The 23,203-nt window shown below is 40.7% G+C and overlaps 1 protein-coding gene across 8 annotated transcripts in view; it reads right to left on the reverse strand.

Annotated features, from left to right (window-relative positions):
* The window catches only part of LARGE1 (LARGE xylosyl- and glucuronyltransferase 1), a 499,273-nt gene that overhangs the window by 64,580 nt on the left and 411,490 nt on the right, over window positions 1–23,203 (reverse strand). For all 8 annotated transcript variants that reach the window (XM_069490824.1, XM_069490823.1, XM_069490821.1 and 5 more), the window contains 2 exons: window positions 16,393–16,505; window positions 14,750–14,875 (listed from right to left, as the gene is read on the reverse strand). In XM_069490824.1, coding sequence (XP_069346925.1) covers window positions 14,750–14,875; window positions 16,393–16,505 — 239 coding nt within the window. The remainder of the gene's footprint in view (window positions 1–14,749; window positions 14,876–16,392; window positions 16,506–23,203) is intronic.

Below are 23,203 nucleotides of genomic sequence, written 5' to 3' on the forward strand. Positions count from 1 at the left end.
GCAATCTTAAGGGCCTCTGTTCTAGAGTTAGCCCTTGAAAATCCATTTAATTCAAAGAAGGCTCACATAGAAGAGTCCTGTAGAATCATTACATCATACATTGTGTTTTCCTTGGAAAATAGATTCAGGTAGAAACTCAGCCCCGTGTCAGAGGAAGGAGCTAGGGACTGGGAGTCAGACAGCTGTGAGCTGGAGTTTCAGCTCTGTCATATTTAGCTGTGTGACTATGGGCAAGAAAAGTGACTTAATTTGTATGATCCTTAATTTTTGTGATTTATAAAACAGACTGAACTTTTGTGATTTACAAACCACTTTGTGAGACTTGTAAAGATTAAGTGCGGACCAGGCGCGGTGGCTCATGTAATCCTAGCATTCTGGGAGGCAGAGGCAGGAGGATTGTTTGGGTTCAAGAGTTCAAGACCAGCCTGAGCAAGAGCGAGACTCTGTCTCACTAAAAATAGAAAAATTAGCTGTGGGCCATGCCTGTAGTCCCAGCTACTCGGGAGGCTGAGGCAGGAGGATCACTTAAGCCCAGGAGAGTTGGAAGTTGCAGGGAGCTATGACGACACCACCGCACTCTACCCAGGGCAACAGAACAAGACTCTGTATCAAAAACACAAAACAAAACAAACAAAGAAACAAACCCAAAAAGATTAAGTGAGGCCATGCCTGGAAACCATTCCCACCTAATCGTCCTGGAAAACTCCCTTTCATCTTCTGAAGCCAGCTTCCTCCGAGACGTACTTCCTGCTGATCGGGAAGGAGCTCAGTGCGTTCTGTGCACACATTTCTGAAGCTACGGCGCATGCCCTGCTGTGTGCCCACCCAGTATCCATTTCACTATTCCTAACTCGTGCTCTCCCAGCGGTAGGAGCGTGCAGGTTGGGGGGAGCAGCGGTGCAGACAGGACTGCAGGTGTTTGGGGGCTGAGGCGTGTACCAGGGCAGAGGACGAGGAGGAGTGGATGCAGGTGCTGGGGAGTCTGGATATCAACATTCCGCTCAGGTTTCCTACCCAAAGCCCCCGAGATACAGATTCTGCACCACACGACCTGAACCAATAGGTGCCCCTCCTCTTGTTCTCCCAGGCCCCTTGCTCCCTGCCATCCTGGCACTTAGCAGACTGCACTGAATTTCCCATTACTCACCGGTCAGCTCTCACTAGAGGTGACTTTCCCGAGGGCAGGAACCCTGGCGTACTCAGCTCTGGCTCTGGTAACTCCCTGAGACTCACAGACAGACCTTCTACTTGCCCCTTCCTGGCCATTCCCTGGTTCTGGCCAGGGCTTCGCTCTCCTCTAATGGTCCATCGAAGACTCAAGGACGGGACCAAAGTGTCACAGAATCTCTCCCATTCTCCACAGTTTGTGCTACTGATATAGGGCTAAAAAGATGCTCCTTTGGGTCCCCTCCCTTTCTCTTTTAACTTAAGACTCAGCCGGGAAAGGCTGAGTCATCAAGCTTAAGGACTGAAGAGATAAAAATGAAGGTCTTTGAAGCACAAGAGACTGAGGTGAAGTCGAGTGCATTTCTGTGAGTACTCCAGGGGCCCGGCTGAGCACGGGGCCAAGAATAATGACCTCCATTTTATCAATAACGTAACTGAGCCTGGGCGAGGCTAAGTGATTTACTCAAGTCCCTCAGCGGGGGAGACGCCGAACTGCCATCAGAATTTATAGGATTGCTTGGCTCCAAAAGCCTATACACTGCTCTGCCTCTTCCCTGAAAACATTTCTCCCCTTAGAAGTTCTCTCAACAACCTGACACCCAGGGCAGGCTAGATGCTTCTCGCCGGCAGCATGTAGGAGGGTGTCTGCGTCCACATCTGAGCTCTGCGCCTACCAGGAGTGAGCTGCGTTTGTCACCGAAGGTGTTTTTGTATCTTGTGTTTCTAATGCCGTTGAAAATCTAATTAAATATTATTTGAGTTTATGATATTATGTGAATTAGTATCATTTAATGGTAAGAGTTGCTGTTTCCATGAAAGACAAGGTACATGCTTTGCAACAACTTGATGAACAGAATTCCCTGAAAAAAATCTGCCTTCACATTAGGTGTGGGCGAGACAAAAGCTGAGGGGAAAGTGGAAATAACCCAGGACTGGCCTCCAGTGGTTTTGGAAGAGTCCTTAAGTTCTTGTTCCACTTTAAAGGAAAAGACTCTTAAACCATAGAAGATGCATGATGAGGGTGATTTATGCAAGATGATACAGCACTCAATCACTAGACCAGAAAATCTTGCCTGTAGATGAAAAGACAAGTAAATCAAAGTTAAAATATTTTTGTGATTCTTGCTTTAACTGACATTTTCGCTCAGCTGACCCAGCACAGGTCCTCTGCGAATCCCGCAGACAGGCTGCTCGGGCTGCCTTCACTTTGGAGTGGCCGAGTGTGGGCTGAGGGAGACCAGAGGGGCAGGCACACCTGTCTGCAGGAGCACCTGGACACGTTTCGAGACCCCCCGGGGATGCCTGGAACCACGGATAACACTGAACACTTTGTATGCCATGTTTTTTCCTATATGTGCCTTTGATAAAGTTTAATTTATAAATTAGGCATAGTAAGAGCTTAACAACAGTAACTAATAATAAAATTGAATGACTATAATAATACGCCAGCATCATGACTCTTGCAGTTTGGGCTGTTAGGAAGTAAAGTAAGGGTGACTTGATACCACCTCGATGGCATCACAGTCGCTATGGTAACAGAGATGGCTAATGAGTGACTAACGGGACGGTGGCCTCTCCAGCCTGGAGACACTGGACAGAGGGATGATTCACCTGGGTGGGATGGAGCAGGATGGAGTGAGGTTTCACCATGCCACTCCGAGCGGCACACAACTTAAAACTTATGAATTATTTATTTCTGGAATCTTCTATTGAATATTTTCAGACAGTGATTGACTGTGAGTCACTGAAACCTCGAGAAGTGAAACCACAGATAAGGGAAGACTGCTGTACTTTCCAGGGAGGAATGTAATACGCAGCGTATAGGAGGTCTAATACATGTGGAGTGGGATGGATGAAATAATGCAGAAGACGGGAGCAAGGAGAGAAGAGAAAACAAAACGGCAAAGATGCACCTGGACCTGGAATCTGAGGCCCAGGTTGTCCTGGAGGGAGTTGGCAACACGCTGTGCTGCTCCACGACAATGTCCCGGCACCCAGACAACCCGGACGGTGGGGCTGGGACCTGCCAACCTCCCTCCCTCGTTCCTCTCCCCACCTGCAGGGAAGCTCCTCTTTGACATACCGGCTATATTTTGGGTTCTGTGTAAGAATTTGTTAGGTATTAGTGGGTAAAATGACTTCAGGGTCCCTTTTTAGGTTTATCTAAAAACATAGGAGTTAAACTTGGATTGGCTCTTCTGTCTTCATGGTTTTGTCATTTTATAGAAATTCCTCTGCTTACACATAGGACAGGCTGCCAAAGGGAGCTCGCAAATCATTTTGTTTGATAGGTTTAAAGTGACAATATTTAAGCAACTGCTAAGCAATGACAACGTGGTATAGCCATCTGCTACACCAAAATGCAGGCTCTCTGTGAACAATGGCTTGGTTGTTTTACGTCCCACAGCATCACAGTAACAGTGCCTAGCATACAGTACCTACTCAATAAACACAGTAATAAGAATGCACTTGCACGTCTGTGGTAGGCAGAGGGGACACACTTTGACTTGGAGACCTAGCTTTGTTGGCATCTATAAACCACTGAAGTTGAAAGTTCACAAATAAAGATTCTCCTCTAATACATATTTTGGAAGACTGGTTCTCTCTATGTTGCCCCAGCTGGACTCAAACTCCTGGGCTCAAGTGATCCCCCTGCCTCAGCCTACTGAGTAGCTAGCTGGGAAGAGAGGTACAAGCCACCGTTCCTGGCTTCCTCTGATTTGTGATGCCTTTTCCTTCACTTTCTGTGGCTATCAATGTGGGTGCTCTCAGATACCATGTCCAATATCCTGGCTCATGAATTTCACAAGACACCTGCCAAGTTTTTTTTTTTTTTTCCCTTCCTAAGATTTTTAAAAAATTGTGGCAAAATATACATAAGATGTATCATTTTAACCATTTTAAGTCTCCAGGTCAGTGGCATTAAATATATTTACACTGTTGTGCAAACATCACCACTACCCAGCTCTAAAATTTTTTCATCTTCCCTAAATGAAACTCTGTACCCACTGAACACCAACTCCCCATTCCTTCTCCCCTGTAGCCTGTGACAACCCCCCTTCCACTTTCTGTCTCTATGAATTTCCCTACTTTAGGTACCCCATGTACGTGGAATCCCACAGTGTTTGTCCTTTGGTGTTTGGCCTAGTTCACTTCGCACAGTGTCCTCAGAGTTCATCCATATCATAGCCTATGTCAGAATTTCATTCCTTTTCAAGGCCTAGCCAAGGTTCTTAGTTGCACTGATTTTTATGGAAGTTTTATGCTTTTATTTTTTATATAAAAAGACTTGAGAGTTTAGAAGTCTCCTGTGCCCTGCCTGGTCAAGAAATGTCATTTATTAATATTATGAGGATATAGACCTTTCTAAGCATTGCTTCAATCTGTTGTATTTGCCCACTGATAGCTGAACCTGGAGTGCTTTCTTTAGAAAGTCACCCACTTCTTCATTTTTGACCAATTATATCCAACCCCTAGATTGTAACATATGTACTCCTCCAATTTTGCAATATAATGGCAAAGTGCTTTCCAACATGGTTGTACCCATATATATTCCTATCAGCAGTACATGAGAGCTCTTACTCATCACCTGGGACCAGACAGTATCACCTTCCAATCTAGTGGGTATAAAATTATTTGTGGTCTTAATTTTCACTTTTCTAGTTAACATGAGGCTGTGCTTCTTTTCACGTGTTTACTGGCCACTTTCTTGGCAATTATGTGAAATGACTATTTGTATCTTTTACATATTTTTCTTATTATTAGTAAGAGTTGTTTGTATATTGCGTTTACTACTCTTTTGTCAGTTAATATCTTTTTCTTTTTTCTTTTTGATGCCCCTTTGATGGAGTTATTAATTTCAGTGTGGCTGAATTAATGATCCTTTCATTTATGATATGTTTTTGGTGTCTTGGTGAATAAATCCTTCCCTATTCTGAGGTCTGAATGCTAATTTCCTTTTTTTTTTTATAATAAAAGTTTAATTTGGTCTTTCACTTTTAAGTCTCTATTTGGAATTAATTTTGTGCATGGTGTGAGACTGAGATCCATTTTACTTTTTTCCCATATGGAAAACCAAGCACCATTTACAGAAAATGTAATCCTTTCTCCAATGATCAACAATGCTACCTCTTCATATATCAAATTTCCATAAATCTGTGGGTGGTCTTGGGCTCTCTACTATTTTCTGTTATTAATAATTAATCAGCACGGCCCTGAGCAAATGCTCAGCAAAAGTTTGCTGTGGGTTTTCAGGAGTTACTTTTTATGAGAGTTGTTGTCCTTGAGTGAGTGTTTAATTTTATCAGATAACTTTCCTGGATTTATTGAGATGATTATATGGTGTTTCTCCTTTTGTCTATTAATATGCTGAATGACACGTATTTTTCAATGTTAAATCACCCTTGTCTTTCCTAGAATAAATTCAGGTAAGTCAGTATATATCTTCTTATTTTACATATGGCTAAATTTGGTTTGCTAAATACTTTGCTTAAGATTTTTGTATCTATTAATACACTCATCAGTGAGACTGGCCTGCAATTTTCCTTTCTCATAACTCTCCTTATCTGATTTTGGTGTCAAAGATATCCTGGCTTCACTGCCTGGGTTAAAATGTGTGTTTCTCTTTTTCTATTTTCTGGAAAAGATTATTTAAAATTGGAAATATACTTTGATTTAAAAGAAATGGTTCTATTTACCATCTACGGGTGCTATTTTCTTTGTAATAAGGTTTAGTGGTAGAAGATAATCCAGACTTTATATATTTTTTCTTAAATCAATTTTGGTCAACTATACATTTCTAGGAGTGTGCCCATGTCACATAAGTTCTCAGATGTATTAACATAATGTTGTTCACAGTATTCTGTTATTTTCTAAACTCTGCTTTATCTGTTTAATTGAAAGCTCCATAAACTGAGAGATGGTTTGCTGTGTACCTAGAACTCAGAAGAATTGCTGGCTCAAAAACATTTAGAAAATGAACAAATTAATCTTGAGTTATGTCCCCTATTCATTTTTTGGCGAGTTCTCTATCTTTTTCTTGATGAGTCCTCGCCACAGCTTTGTCTATTTTATTGGACCCTTTAAAAAACCAACTTTTGACTTCATTGAACAATTTGTTGATCATTTTTCCTTTTATTTTCTTTATCACCAACCTTTAATTTTCTTTGAATTTACTATCATATTCTTTATATATCACCTTAAGTTATAAACATGGCTTATTCATTTTCAGCCTTTTTTTCTTTTCGATATAAACATTTAAGGTTATATATTTCCCTACACATTTGTTCATTCCACAAATTGACAGGTATTATTTTTATTCTCGTTTAGTCTCTAAGTAGTTTTCAGTTTCAATTATGATGTCTGTTTAGAACCATGATTAATTTAGAAGTATGTACTCCATTTTAATCAAATAGAATTTTATCTTATTGTTACTGCCTTTTTATTTAATTGTACTCTGTTCAGAGAACTATGGTATAATATGATTCTTTGAAATGTACTGAGATATGCTTTATAGTATACTTTGTAATAAATGTTCCAGGTGAGCTTGAGAAGGATGTATTTTCTCTAATTGTTAGGTACAAGGTTCTTTATTTGCCCAATAAATCAAATGTGTTAAATGTGCGGTTCAAATATTTTCTACTTTTATCAATTTTCTATCTGTTTGATCTTTTAATATTTAAAAAAATGTTAAAACATTCCACTTTGATAGTAGACTTGTCCATTTTCTCTGGAGTTCTGATGAGCTGTGTTTGTAAATATATAGATATATATTTATTTATATATACATGCACTATAACATGACTTGTATACAGGTTGTGACAATCTCCATCACTACTAATGCTTTGTCTGATATCAATATAGCTACCCAAGCTTTTGGGTTTTTGCCTGATACTCCCTTTCCAAAATTTTACTGTCAACCTTTTCAGGTTGTTATGAGTTAGGTATGCTGTTTATAAACAGTATATGTTGGGTACCATTTTCTATTCAATCTGACAATGTCTTTCCATTGCCAAAATTAGTTTGCTTATCTGTGTTTGATTATTGAAATATTTGGACTTATTTCTACCATCTTGATTTCTTACTATTTCCCTCACTTTTTCTATGCTTTTACTTTCTTTGTTTTCTTACATTCTTTTTTAAAAATTAAATGATTGCACTATTTTTGTCTTTTGTTTTTTTATTCCATTCATCATCCCATCTACCATGGATTTAAAAGTCATATATACACCTTTTTTCAATCATGTTATAACTTAACCTTATAATGTTAGCAAGCATAAATAACTTGGTGTCTAAAGTTAATATCTTTTCCTCCTCAACAAAGCAATGATATAGGAGGACTTTAATTCTAATCATTTACATGCTGTCATTGTCTGATGTTATAGATATCAACTTTTTAAACCCACAAATACAAATAATGTATTCTTACCATTACTATTACCTAGAGTTGTTTGGGGTTCCTAAACATTACTAATTTGATTGTTCAATATTCCTTCTTGAATCTGGGATCATGTTCTCTGTTCCTGAAGTACATCTGATAAAAGTTGCCAGAATCAAAATGGAGTCACTTCTGTTTAAAAAGTGACTGACAAACAAAGCCGGGGAAGACCATGACAAGAGGGTTCTCATGCATAAATGCCTGATAAGAAAAACTACTATAAAACCTACAACCTTGTACAAAGGCCATCATAACCTTACACAAAAAATACTTCTGCAAGGATATCTGCCCAGCAATTACATGTCTAACCTCAGACTGGTGTCACCCTTGTTACTGATCCTTGTAGCCAAGGGTAATTACCTTAAAACAATGATGTAATCCTCCTTCTTTTTCCTTTAAAAACCTCTTTTTTCCTTTACCCCCCTGAATATGCATATACTTTACTATGTCATGTGTATTCCTACTATAACACCCAATTCCTGAATAAGTATTATTTTCTTTTAAAAATCCTCTGTTTGTTATTTAGGTTGACATTAATGGTGTCAGAAGTGGGATCTGGAACAAGATCCTTGGAAGCAATGGGCGATCCTTGGAACGGGTGTGTAGTACTCACGTGAGCCCTTTGAGCTGTCTGTTTCCAAGGCTCATCTTTTCTGCCCTGGTGAATCTTCTCTCAGGCCAAGCCTCCCTCTTTCTGGTAGAGCTCTTGACTTTATTTAGAATCTGATTTAGATAAGGCCACCTGAAGAAAGGACCTTTTATCTCTCCAGCAATAAAAAAAAAGACTTTTTGTCTTTTCTGGCAAATCCTCTATGATATAAAGACAAGTTTTAAGGTTTGAGTACTCTGGTTTCTACAGAATTTATGTTCTGTCTGTGAGACATGTCTTTTCTGGTGAATTCACTTCTTGTCTGTGCACCTAATTCATTATTTCATTTCATCTGCACACATAGGTTAAAATTTGTGAACAGTCTTATTCTGGTTTCATTTTGGTTTGGTTATGTGTGTCTATAAATGACTGGGCTCTTTTCCCTTGCTTGTGTCTGAAAATCTTCTGAGAGCAAGAATAAACAATCTAAATTATGGGCACAGTATGGCTAGTTAAAAACCACTAGGGCATTCGCTACCATCTAAAACACCAGTCCAAACTCCTGACATTTCCTGACATGGTTTATGGGATTTTCCTTGCTCTTGAGAAATTAATAATAAATGAATGGGAGTCTCAGATATTAAGACATGCCAGCTTTTCTGAGACTCCAGCTGGTTACATGTCTTTTATTCATGCACAGCTTTGGATCGATGACCATCACAGGGACCATTCAAACTCCCCAAGCTTGTTTTTACTTAGTACCAAATTAAGAGATTGCAACTATAGAGTTAACATGTAGAGCCTCCTTAAGTTCTCTAATTTTTTTTTTTCTTTTTTGCCTACTTTGAATCTGCTGACTTTTTGCTGGTGTTGAGATAAAAACCACTGCTTATGGCATTCCAGCCAGGATAAAAAGAAAAAAAGTCTTAAAGGGCTTTTAAATTAATGGCTTTACATATTACAGCAGCTCCATGGTAACCAAAAACCTAGACATCTTTTGGAAATGTAAATTTAGGTTTGCTTGACTAACAATTGCTTAGGGTGATAGAACAGTTAATTGAAGAATTGGTATCTGCAAACAAAAAATAACTAGATAAATATTTATAAAAGTTAAGTTTTCAGATCAAACAGGTCAAATCTTGAGCTCAGAGCAATAATATAAAGTCTTCCGGTCTGGCATAAAAGTTGCTTTGTCTGCTACTCAGGGGCCAAAACAATAACAAAAATCCCCCCCAAAAACCCAAAATGATTCCTTGCCTGCATTGAGTAGTCAAGCAAACCAGACTGGCAAACAAAGATAGATTTGTTACTACTTCAAGGCCACTTAGAGATTTTGTTTTCCTTATACAATGCAGCCAGTCCTAGGTAAAATGTAAGCATTTGAATATTAAATTCTAAGCTCAGCGGAAAATGAAAAAAGGGTAAAAGATTTTTTTTTTTTAAATAAAACTGCTTTGCCCAAAACTTTGGTCCACAGCCTTCATTATATTACCTATTGCGGCAAATAAAGTTTAGCCATGTGAACCGGTTCCAATTTTGTAAGAAATATAATCTGGATTCAACTGTCCTTTATAAAAAAGCTGGAGGGTTTGTATTACTAATCTTTCTGACCTAAAATTAACTTTGGAATTTTTCATTTGGGCCCCTGGAGAGCATCAAAGAATGGATCTCTCATCTTGTAGAGATATTAAATGATTAAGCATATTTGGTAAATTGTATGGGAAACATTGTTAAATGATAAATGATACTTGATCTTTCTCCAGTTATATTTATGGGTATGTTATTGATATAAATGTTTCAAAATTGTATATAAGTCTTAAAAACCTAATATGTTACCAGTTATAATTCTAGATATTAGGTTGTGTGTCACAAAAAAAATGCCTAAATTTCCTTGTCAACCGCTGATTATAATGAACTTCCCTCAGATTTTTAACCATGGCTATCTATTCTAAGGTTTTTTTTTTAATCTACAATTATTGTTTTGACTTCTTCTCTTTTGCATTTGTAATCAGATTCATGAAAGGCTCTAACAAGTACTCACAGATACAGTTTTCTACTAACTTTAAGATCAATGGACTAAAATAAGAATTTTCAGAACTCTAATGAAAACATAGACACATTTATGAAACTACTAATAAAAATAAAGAGGACCAAAATTAATTACATGAGATTAAGTAACTAATAAAGCTAATGTTTTTATGACTTTTATTTGAAACACTGTTGGTTTGTTTTCCGGATTTAAGGAATTTTTCTCTTTTGAGTTATATATAATCTACTACAATTTGGTAAAGTATTCCTTTATGAACAAAGGTGGAAACATTTGCTTTTTCTTTCTACTTGATCCCTCCAAAATTTGGAATCTATTCATGAGTATTCTTATTTTTTATGGCAAATATGGTTATTTGAATAAATTCAACAAAAATCTGTCCTCTCTTTATAGCAGGATACAATTGAAAACACTGGTTATATAACTGAGGCCTTTATCAAAATGTCATATTTGAGAATATGCATAAAACGCCTGACTTCAAGGGTTCTCAGCCTTACTGTGAATGAAGAAAAAAAATTGTCACTTCCTGGCAGGCCCAGGAACCTAAAGACTGTAGGTAAAATCTAAAGTCTATGTTGGTTTGGCTTCCGAGCCTCAAGAGATTTTTAAATCTGAGATTACTATGTGGTCAAATCACCATTCTTGCAGGCAAAATTTGACAAGACTAAACCTATTTTATAAACAAATTTGTCTTAATCTATCTTTGGTAAAAACAGCATGACTGTAGGAGAAAAAAATTATATTTCCAAAGAAAAGCTATAATATACCTGTTATTAGATTGTAGCTCTATGCACTGTTTTCAAGTTCTTGTTATCTACCTGTAGACTAGATCCCAAATTCTTCTAGATTTCTCCAATCTAACTTTCTTCCACAGAAGTACTAGAATCTGGAAGTGCTCTGTTCCCCAAAGCCCTATAAGCTGAAACTAGATGAGTTTTAACACCCTGACTGCCACACAAGAAAAAAAAATTTTTTTTTCCTTTGGGCCACATTTTATTGTGAAAAGAGAATAAAAACTTCAAAAACAAAATGATCCTTTCTAATTTAATGAAAAATTTGTTATTTTTTATTGTTTTCCGTGCATGTGTTATATGCAACTTGAAAAATAGTTCACGTGGCTCCCAAGGTGAAGAGACATGTGAGTTACATATGCTTCATGAGGCCCCGGGCTCAAAACTAGCGTGAATTAAATACAACTCACATGGCAGTTAATGTGTTAAGAAACAAGTATCACGCCTGACGTATGAGTCACACAAAAAGTTCACAAAAGTGCCTGATGCTGTAACAAGACATATTTTTTTGCAGACATAAATTTTTGCAGAAGTACAAATCCTAAGAGAATAATGCTAGCCCAGCACTTGAGATGGAAACAAATGCCTACGAACAGACAAAATTAAGGATAACAATGAACTCCAGGCGGACTTAGCCTGAGAGCTACTCCCTTCAAACACGCCTTGTCGCTTAAATGTGCCTGAGAGGGTTCTGACACTGACTTCCAGCCGTCGTTCGTTTCCTCTGACACGGGACAGACCAGCAACCAGGACGGGTCCATCCTGCTATCAAGAGTCATCAAAACCTAACTACAAAATCATACAGCACTGATGTTTTCAAAGAAAGATCTTGATCAAGTGAGGAAAATGAAAGTTGTCAGAATCAAAATGGAGTCATTTATGTTTTAAAACCTCTGACAAATAGAGCTGGGAAGGCCATGGCAGGAGGGTTTTCTTATCAGATACCTGATAAGAAAACGGTCACAACAGACTGCAAAACTCACAACCTTGCACAAAGGCCATCACAACCTTAAACAAAATAATACTTCTGTGAGGACACCTGCCCAGCGACTGCCTGTCTAACCCCAGACTAGTGTCACCTTTGTTATTGATCCTTGTAGCCAAAGATAACTATCCTAAAACAATTATGTAATCTTCCTTCCTTTTCCTTTAAAAATTTTGCCTTCCTTTACCCCCCCGAATATGCACATACTTTACTATGGCACGTGTGTTCCCACTGCAATGTCCTTCTCAAATAAATATTTTCTTTTATAGATCCACTCCCTGTTTCTTACTTAGGTTGGCAATCCTTCAGACGTTTCTATGTTTGTGGTAAATTCTCTTCATCTTGCTGCTCTGAATATTCCTCTCTCACTCCTGAAAAATCGTTTTGCTAGGTATACAACTTGTTACTGTCTCTCAGCACAGTGAAGATACGCCTCAATTCCAATTTTCTCTTTTATCTCCCTCTGATGGTCTGATGAGGCACCTCTGATTTCTTAACTTCTCAGTTTTTCTAACTCTTTTATTCCGTGTTGTATTTTGTGTAATTTCTTCAGATACCTCTTCCAGTTTACTAATTCTCTCTTCAGAAGGGTTTAATTTACTGCTTAACACACATATTTAATTTCTAATTTCAATAATTATGTTCCTCACTTTCTAAAAATACTATTTAATCCCAAATGGCTACTTTGTCTTTAAGAGTCTGCTGTTCCTCCATCCCACTTTCAATATTCTTTTCTATTTCTACACATAATAAAGACACGTATGTTTTATATCTGATGAGTTCAATACCTGCAATCTTTGGGATTTAATTCTACAGTCTGCAGTTTCTACCCTTTCCCAGGGTAGCTTACTTTCTTGTGTGTTTAGTGATTTCTGACTGAGAACTCATTTTCATTGAAACGTTTCCTAAACAATTCTGAAGGCTTGTTTTTGAGAGTATTCTTCAGATCAGATTTGTGTTTGCTTCTGCCATGTGCCTGGCAAACTTTCATTTTTTTCTTTCTATTTTTGTCACTATGCATGTAATTTTAGCCCCCAAAATAATATGAATTTAGGCTTAAAATTAGAAATTCTCAGGGGAAACATTTCTCCCTCATTCCATCCAAAGCCAAGGATGAAACAGACAACAATCTCTACTGTCTTCTATACTATGAGATTTATTAACTATTGATACACTGGGGATATTACTCTTCACGGATTCAGACTTTATGGGAGGGTCTTCTAACAGTTTTTTTTTTTCCTGTTGGTGCTCAAAGTCCTATAGATAACATTTCAACAGAATGGTTACATAAATGTATGTGTGTGTGTGTGTGTGTGTGTGTGTGTGTATGTTTTGCTTAACTTAGATTTAGCATACTGTTCCTGTGTAACTCACGATACCACTTCCTCATTTAACCAATAAATTGTACAGTTACTGAAAAAAATACTCTCTACACTCTCATCACCACGCTTGGGTATTTTTTTTTCTATTTTCAGTAGAGAGGGGGTCTTGCTCTTGCTCAGGCTGGTCTCAAACTCCTGACCTCAAGTGATCCTCTCACCTCGGCCTCCCAGAGTGCTAGGATTACAGGTGATAGCTACCTCGCCCAGCCTGACTATAAACTTTACGTGAAAGAAACTCTCTGCGGATGTATATATCTGTTCCCTCTTTGAAACAACCTGAGAGGCAAACACACTTGGTGTCAGACAGGCCTGTGTTCAAATCTTTGTTCAGATGCTTAAGAGCTGTGCTCAATTCTTCACTCTACCACTGCAGCTGGGGAATTCTGGCACACTCCTTAATTTTGGGCTCGGCCATATGATGACTTTAGCCAATGGGACACTAGCAACAATAATTCCAGTTCTTCCTATGCACTAGGGTTTCCTCTGCCACCTCTGCCTCTCCCTGAGAAAACCCTGGACTGGCCTGCTGATGAGACAGAGAAGCACTGGAGGACAACCGAGTTGTCCCTGTCACCGGCCATCCCATCTGGAGCTGACCACAGACACTTGGTTAAGATAGTAAAAATCAGAGAACCCTCCAGCCAAGCTGTAGACTCATGAACTAAATAAATGGTCGCTGATTTAGGCCATTATTAGAATAGCTTGTTACGCAGCATTATCTGTGGCAGTAGATAACTGATACACCTGTTATCTTCATCTTTCTACGGCCAGGTCCTACCACTGTGTTTGGCACCCAGACAACAATCGTGAGCGCTTTTCTGTCACCATCCCTTCTCTGCGAGGGAGAATGAGACAGTTATGTTTACACTCCCCACCCCCAACACCTACCATAGCACCTATTATTTTTTTTTAAGCCTATTTCCTTACACATTTCTCTCTTCTAAGCCATGAATGACCTGGAAGCAGGTAGTCAGTTATTCACTAACTTTCACTTCTGCAGCACCCAGCACAGAGTAGGGCCTCAAGAAATGTTTTTGCTTGCATTGAATAAATGGCTTTGGAGAGCTGACGGGAACCAGCAGCAGACTGACCAGACAAGGTGGTTCTTACGCCAGGGGTCTCTAGGCTTTCCAGAAAGCTGAGATAAGGGTGGGAAAAAAGAAGGAAAAAACCCGACAAAGAAGATACAGGCTCTCCAGTGCCCGCATCTCTCTTACCACACTGCACACAAAGCTCTAGCCATCGTGCCCCTGGGGGCTCCCCCCAACTCAGCTTCTCTCTGCCAAGTGTGGGCACCTCACTTCCCCTCTGCGGATGTGTCCCACAGCCTAGCCGGCTTGTCGTGACCTTACCTTTAGATCAGACACGTCTCTGTAGCACTGCTCGGAGCGGGTGTGGTCTGATAGCTGCACGTTCCAGAAGCAGGGGAGCTGGTACACAAGGAAGGGGTTTTGTTTGATGACAGCATTGAAAATATCCTGGGAACAAAAGCCAAAGACACAGGCAAGACAATCAGGTGGGTTCGGCTCACAGTTTCGGCTCCCAAGGCACCCCATCCCCATGAAAGGGCTTCTCTTGAGCCCCCTGCTTTGAATACAGGCTGGCTCGCACTGGAGGGCATTTCTCCTGCCAGTTATCTCTGGGAACTCAGCAATAATGTTTGGATAGGGAAGGGCAAATGCCCCAGGCTCACTGGAACCTCAAGGGTCCTGATGGTCTCCTAAAGCACTACCCAGCCAGCTGCACACAGGGAGCGAGTTCCCTACCCGAGTTGGCACATAATAAATGAGGTCTCCTTCCTTCTCCTCTTTCCACCCTATGTGGGAGCCCCATGTCATCCATCCTGAGCTCCTGGAGAGGAAACTGCGTGATGACAAGTAGCCCTGCTAATTCAGGGGCCGAGACAAATTATAGATCCTCCCTTCCAGGAGCGCTTCCTGGGGCTTTTGGTGGGCTCAGTGATGGATGCTCCCTGGATTCCTGCAGGCCATGGTGCCCACAGCTCACATTCTCCATTTCAAAATCCAACTCTGACTTGTCTAGGGAGGTTTGACCTCTTTTGGGATCTTCTCCAAGATCTCATATTGGGCCATACTTATTAACTAGCTGCTGACAGGTGGTGCCAGGGGGTGAATTATGGGCCTTCTCGGCAGAGATGGCTGAATAAACTATCCCCATCGGACGTGGACATACAATTGCTAGCTTTTGGGGACATGCTCAAGTCTTGTGGCCTGACTTAAAAGATGAGGATGTTGGACAATTTTCCCTTCCAGTTTAAAATAGCTACCTGGGTATTTTTTTTTTTTTTTTCTTTTTTTTAAGCTCATTCATTATACTGTATCTCATGGTTGAAAAAGGAAATCAGTTTCTGGCTGCTTGGGAAATACAGAATAATAATGCTTTAAAAAAATAGTAAAGTAACCTTACAGCATTTCTTGTTTCCTTTGTATTAGAAAACTTTGCAGGAATTCAACGAACTGGGCCCTTGAACACGGAACAAAAGTGTGCAGAGTGAGCTTGCTCTTCGGATGAAAAGGAAAGAATGAATTGCAGAAAACCCAGAAATCAAGTTAGTATCTCAGGACGCCTACCAATACCACAGGGATATCAAAATCCAAATGAGTGACCCTGGTAGATCCAAGGTCAAGGATTTGCACCCCCTGCCTTTCCTAGTTAAAGTGAGAAGTGGGGCTTTTTAAAACCAATACTCGTTAATAGTTTGGTGGAGGTCAAGAACTTTTTCAGACTGCCTGGAAAACAAGGTGGTTTCTAGAGCCAGGTGGTTTTTCCTTTCTATTTAAATGCATTTCCCTTGAGTCTAGGGCCACTAGTACAGGATCTAAGCCAAAGGCTTGGATTAAAAGGCAGCTCTACCCAAGTGTACAGAGTCACACAATACGTAGAAAAATAATTCAGACGCATCTCCTTTTAAGTTTCTTTGAGAAACAGACCAGAGTGCTCAGGAACATCTGCACCTTCTACGGTGGCCACTCACCTGGTCAGCTAAGGACGTCGAGAGCATGCCCATGAGCTCCCTCTCCGCGGTCAGCCTCCACATCTGCTCCCACTTCATCTTCCGCAGCTTGTCCAGAAGCAGCAGGATCACCCCTGGGCAGCAGCATAGGACAGAGGAGCAAAAAGCAACGGTAAGACGGAAAGCCAGGCACACCTGTCCACGACCGGCCATAGCCTCCTGCGGACGACGTTTTGTGCAGAGAAGAGGCCTAAGCATTGCTGCAGAGAAGTCTCCGCTCTGCAAGTTCTCCCAGCGAGGCTTCACCATATGGGGCACACAGTTTGGAGATGAAGATATCTGGGTTCAAGCCTAGGCTCTACCAGTTACTTGGTATGAGACTTTAGACCATTTCTCTGGGCATCCTCTTCATACGGAGAACAGTAACACAGATCTCAAAGGGCTGTTGTAAGGATTGCGATGAGCAAAAAGAGCCTAGTACTTTCTGCAGATGGGACGGTGGTGATGTTTGCACAAGAATGTGAGTGGACTTAATGCCACTGAAGTTGGGTTAAAATGGTAAATTTATGTAATGTTTACCACAATAATGAAATAAAGATCCTAGCTCTGCCCCTGATACATAGTACATTTCTTATAAACATTAGGGTCTCTCCTATGCTTTTCCCCAGAGATACGACAATCTACCTGGGGTTAGCTGACAGATGGAATTTGTACAATATATACTGTTTATCTTTACAGATGAAAATTAGCTCCTCTGTGACTTTATTCTGGGCACTACTTTGCCAATTTGCTTGACAATTACTGACAAGCCGTGTGGGTCTGTCTCAGAGTTCCTGATGCCAACAGGGTCTTCTCTGGCCCACCCACACTCAGCACTTATCTCAACTATGGTGAAGGCAATGCCGACATTGGGTCTTTAAGATGACCTTCAAAAGCCTGTAAGAAACCAACAATAAGAGGTTGGTTTCTACTCCCTGCTGCCTTTTTTTTTCGTTAGTTTTTGTCGAGAGGGACCTGGGTGAACAGGGGATTATTTAGGGAGGGAAATTCTCATTGTACACATTCTTTTGTATCTTTAAAAATGTTAAAACAACTAAAAGTATTACCTAGGCAAAAAATTAATTAATTAATTAATTAAAATCTAACAAGAAAAGCACATTTTGACTTAGCTGAATGGCTTAGAAGCAGCTTTCTACCACCAGGTCAGTTAGATCGTGCCAAAAACAAACAAACAAACAAACAAATAAAAAAACCCACAGAGCACAGAACATGGAAAGCCGAGAGAATTTCCCTGCGGGCCACTGCAGTTAATTTGGTGGATGGAATTATAGCACCCATGGGCCCCCAAATCAATCCTCTTCAGGATGCTTAGCTCAGCAGAATAGTCAGTGGAGAAAACTCTGGGCATTTGAAAAATGATCTCAGTTGATACCTAGTACATGCATTTCTAAAATTGTAGGAAAGAAATAGATTTCCCTAAATTACACATAGATGCCAACTCCAAGACTTTTTACTTATTCCAGTGGTACCTATTTGAAGAAAAAGTATATTCACCATTTAGTGAAGGGTATTTGCTCAGGTAGAGTTGAAATAAAAAAAATAAAGTATATAAATGGTTATGGGAAGAATGGGATAATGCACAGAGATCTGAACCTGTAAGTCACAAGGGCAAACCACATCTCTTGCACATCTCCTTTGTGCTTTGTTAGGTTTTTTTTTGCATGTATCATTTCCTTTAACGATCCCAAGAGCTCTACAAGATAGATTTTTTTTTTTTACCTTTTTTTTTTTTTTTTTTTTAATTTTATCTTGTTATGGGGGATACAGAATTGCAGGTTACATACGTTGCTCCTGTACCGCCTTTCCCCCCAAGTCAGAGCTCCAGGCGTGTCTGTTCCCCAGGTCGTGCACATTGCACCCATCGTGTAGGTATATATCCCTCCCTTCCCCACCCCCCCTTCCCGAGTCAGCACCTTCAAGTGTTACCACTCCCCAAACGGTGCGCAATGCACTCATTGTGTAGGCATATCCCCATCCCCTCCCCCACCCCCCACCTCAGTCTGATATCTAATTGGTGTTGTTCCCAGATTTGTATTTAGGTGATGATCAGGGAAACCAGTTTTCTGGTGAGTACATGTGATGCTTGTTTTTCCATTCTTGGGATACTTCACTTAATATAATGGGTTCCAACTCTCTCCAGGAGAACCATAGAGATGTCATATCTTCATCATTCCTTATAGCTGAGTAATATTCCATGGTATACATATACCACAGCTTACTAATCCAATCATGTATTGATGGGCACTTGGGTTGTTTCCACATCTTTGCTATTGTGAATTGTGCTGCTATAAACATTCGGGTACATGTGTCTTTGTTACAGAATGACCTTTTTTCCTTTGAGTATATGCCCAGTAATGGGATTGCTGGGTCAAATGGCAGGTCTACTTGAATCTGTTTAAGATACCTCCATAATGCTTTCCACAGGGGTTGCACTAGTTTGCAGTCCCACCAGCAGTGTATGAGTGTTCCTGTCTCTCCACACCCACGCCAACATGTGTTGTTTTGGGTTTTTTTGATAAAGGCCATTCTCATTGGAGTTAAGTGATATCTCATTGTGGTTTTGATTTGCATTTCTCTGATGATTAGGGATGTTGAGCATTTTTTCATATGTTTGTTAGCCATTCTTATATCTTCTTTCAAGAAGTTTCTATTCATGTCGTTTGCCCACTTTTTGATAGGGTTGCTTGATTTTTTTACAAGATAGATTTTGTCATCTTTGTTTTATAGGTGGGAAAACTGAAGGGCTAAGTCAGACACTTGTCCAATTCACAGCTCAAAAGTAGCTACGCCAGATTCAAACTCGGATCTGCCTGACTCCAAAACCAGTGCTTCCTCCAGCAAACCACATGGACCCAGCACTGTTGCTCTGGAGCCATGAACTCAGGCCAAGATTTCTTTTTTGACTCACAGTTTCTCATGCCCTCTTGTGGTAGGCTGGTAATGTTTAATTACCAGCTCTCCTGGGGAAAAACAAAAATGCAGTATCTGCCAATTGCCATGGTGTAAGTACTCCTCCCACGATGGCTAACTTCAAGCTAGTAATGTGACGACATTGAACAGTAAGTTGGGGAGAAAGGGACACAGCTGGCCCCCTCGAGCCAATGTGTGCTTGCTCCAGCACCCCACTGAAATTGTTCCCCAAATATGGAGACATTTTTAGGCATAGTAAAATTCACTACAAACATATCATTCAATTGCTTCTTTTGGGGAGAAGGGAAAGAAACATTTACAAAGTTACAAACCCAGAGAGTACAGTGGTGTATGTCACTGGTGATTGATTCAAGAAAATAGATTCCAGTCAAACATGTGAAAGAATTTCATTAAATCTTATTGCACAAACTAATTCTAATTAGGTTGGATAGATGCTCCAATACAGAGTAAAAATGGAGGGGGCTTGGAAGCTATAAATAAATGATCAAAGACAGAAAGGCATATTTTGAAGTCCCTAGAGAGGTCCGTGGTAGATCTATCAGGCTCTGGAGACTGAGCTGAGAACTGTTGCTTTTAAGTGGCATTAAGACTTGGCGAGTCCCAAGTGGCAGATGTGATTCAGCATCATTTGTCAGGCTCCTTGAAAAGTAGGGATGTCTGAAACGATAGACTAAATGCAGAAATGCAAGACCATTCTCCCAGCTAGCCAACCTTTTCTTTTGTGTGATTTCAATTTATTTTTAAAAATCATGAACTATTTTAGAACAGAAAATTACAAAAACCAATATAATGCCTCCCACCTAGATATAATAGATGCTCACAGACTGCCATATTTGCTGTTAAAAAATAATAAAACATTACTGATAAATCAAAAGTTCTTCCATCTCATTCTACCTCATTTCTTCCTCCAAAGCAGCCAGTATCTTGTGGTGCTTGTATTTCATTTCTATGCATGTTTTTGTATTTTTATTCTCTATGTATTTAATAATAAATCTATGGTATTTTTACTGTGTTCTGTATTACATATTTCCTATGCCAACTTGCCTTTTTACCCACTGATATGTCTTTAAGAATTCAACCATGTTAGTATTTCAGTATCTAGTTTATTCACTGTAATCACTTCATTCATTTTATAAATGTACTATGATTTATTTTTGCATTCCCCTACTAAAGGACATTTTTGGTTGTTTCCTATGTTTTTGCTGTTACAAACAATGCTGCAATAAACATCCTAATCTCCATTCATGTTTCGCTGGGCTTAGCTAGGGTACAGCTTCCAGAGTTGCACAAGGGTAGCTGTGCTGATGGTGCTGCTTGCCTTGGAACAGCTTCGATGACTCCATCTTCCTTCCTTATAGTCAGGCCATTATGAAGTCTCCAGGATTCTACATTTGAAACGGCTTTTACATCTCTTCTTTTATTCATTCAGCAGTTATTTATTGAGCACCAAGTATGTGTGAACTAATAGAAATAGACTTGTACTTCTTTTTCTTCCCCACTTTCCACCATTGCATGGGGAAATATTTCTTCAAAATATTAATTCAGCATATATTTACTGGTGGTATAACATGCAGTCTTTGCCGGGCCCTTTTATGGAAACACAACGATGAGCACATCTACAAGACACACACCATTGCAGTTCAACGTCAGGACGGCAGACACTGACGGTCTGCACTGCCTACGAAGGGAGCTCCAGGGGGAGGCCGGAGCTGGCCTGGGCTAGGATTTGGCCAGGCAGACGGGGGAGCAAGGAGCACCTGAGGGAAGAACATGGACAGAGGCATGAAGGTAGGAGACAGCGTGGCAAGACTGAGCTCTGCAAGAGCTGGCGTGGGTGATGGCCAGCTGGTTTCAACAGAATGCTTTGGCAAATGCCAGGACGTGGGCCTGAACAGGAGAGCAGGCAATGGATCGGAATAGCTTTGAAGCTATGCAAAACAGGTGCTTTCCAACCATCTTCACGTCATTTTTCACACGGATAACCCATCGGGTTCACAGAATAAGCTGCCTGTGGCTGGAAGGGCTGATCCAAGGGCTCCAGCTGCCCCAAGCCCAATTCAAGTGTCCCTTTGGCTGAGGGAATGATGATTTTGGCACATGTCATCCATGTGTGGCACACAGGTTGGGAAGCCCTACTGAGGATGAATGGGAGCCAGAGAAGGATTTTGAGTAAGAGAGTGACCATGGCTGAATCTCTTTCAGAAAAGCCAACCTCCAGTGTTGCATCATCATGCCATTTCACCAGATCAAGGGCCTGTGGCGTCTCAGGGTAGTCTACAGAACACGCTATAGCCCTTGCTTGTGGCCAGCCCCATGTGAGTCTTGCTATAATTTAATTTCTACCCTTTAATGGTACCGTCCCTTCCAGCAAAACCAGCACGCTGGCACTCTGCCATGAAGCCACCTTGCCCTCTGCCTCTGAAAACTCAATGTGCCAATGGGCTGGTTTTCTCTTTAGAATCCCGGAAAACTTACTAAATATACCACTCTCTGTTCCCCGATTCAACCAAGGCTCCGAATCCAAAACAAACGGAAAAATTCATGAGCAAACATGTCACAAAGCTTACGAATTTCACTTACAGCATCCTGGGTCTCCTCTCATCTCACAACATGTTTAGAAAGGAGGCAGGTGGGACACGATCCTGGATTTTGTAGCGATGTGGGAAGGGGGTGGCTCTCCCAGCGTCACGGTGCCGGCAAGTGCTTCCCACTGCCTGTCCGGGGAAGCGTCTTTATCCTAGAATATCAGAACCGATGGAGACCCTGTGCTTCCCGTGCCAGCAGCGCCTATGGATGGCTTTTCTTCACACCTTGACATTTTAAAAGACTGTGCTTCCTGCTGAACGTAAACGCCGAACGTGCTCTTGGCCAACATACGCCCACATGAGTGCGTGGGAATCAGGGCTCCCAGGTCCCACAGCCGGGCCACACGTCAGCTGCCGCTGACACGCCAACCAGACCAGTGGGGACCCTGCCTACCTTCAATCCTAGGTCCTGCGTTTAAAAGTTATTTTTTCTATAATTCATTTCAGAAAATTTTTTTGGAGAACCTGTTATGGTTCTAGTCATTGGGTTAAACTGGGGATGTAGCGGTGTGTAAAACACAGTCCTTGCTCTCAGGCAGGAAGGGCTGCTAGGGAGGGGAGATGGGTAACGGAGAAAATGCAAAGCACTGCCATAAACAGAAGACGGGAAAGACCCTGGGGACAGGGAAACCGGCTGTGGTCTGGGGGGAGAATTAGGGAAAAGCTTAGGCCCAGCTAGACAGGCTTCTCCCCTCAGGGCAGGAGTTTCAAAGGAACGGCTGCTGCACGTCTAGCAGGTAGCAAGTACTGTCCACCAGATTTGAACAGCAGAGCCTGAAAGGTAATGACTCATTCCCCTCTCTTACCCCTCCCCACCAAAAAAAAATTAAAAGGAGGCTGCATAAAGTTGTCTAGCATGGGTGAAAACATTCGTTTTTGCTCATACGTCTATAATTAACCACAGGTTATTCATACAATAAATATCCTCACATTCTCAGAATGACAAAGCAGAATGAATTCTGAGAACACAGGTATTTTTTGTAGCTACCCCAGAAGGGAAAGCCATATATAAAAAAAGCCCAAGAAAAACAAGACTGTAGTGGACTTAGAAAACACAGTCCTGGGTTTGAGTCCTGATGTCCTTCCTTACTACCACTCTGACTCCTGAAAAAGTCACTGGACTCTGAGCCTCAGTTCCTTATTTGTATAACAGTATAGTGACAATCTCACAGTAACTCTAAGGTGATTCCAATGAATAAAAAAGCATGCCTTTAATGGTTTCCAGTGTAGTAGGAAGAGTATCCATTAATACCGAA

The sequence above is a fragment of the Eulemur rufifrons genome, chromosome 16 (genome assembly GCF_041146395.1).
Source record: "Eulemur rufifrons isolate Redbay chromosome 16, OSU_ERuf_1, whole genome shotgun sequence".
Classification (NCBI taxonomy): Eukaryota; Metazoa; Chordata; class Mammalia; order Primates; family Lemuridae; genus Eulemur; species Eulemur rufifrons.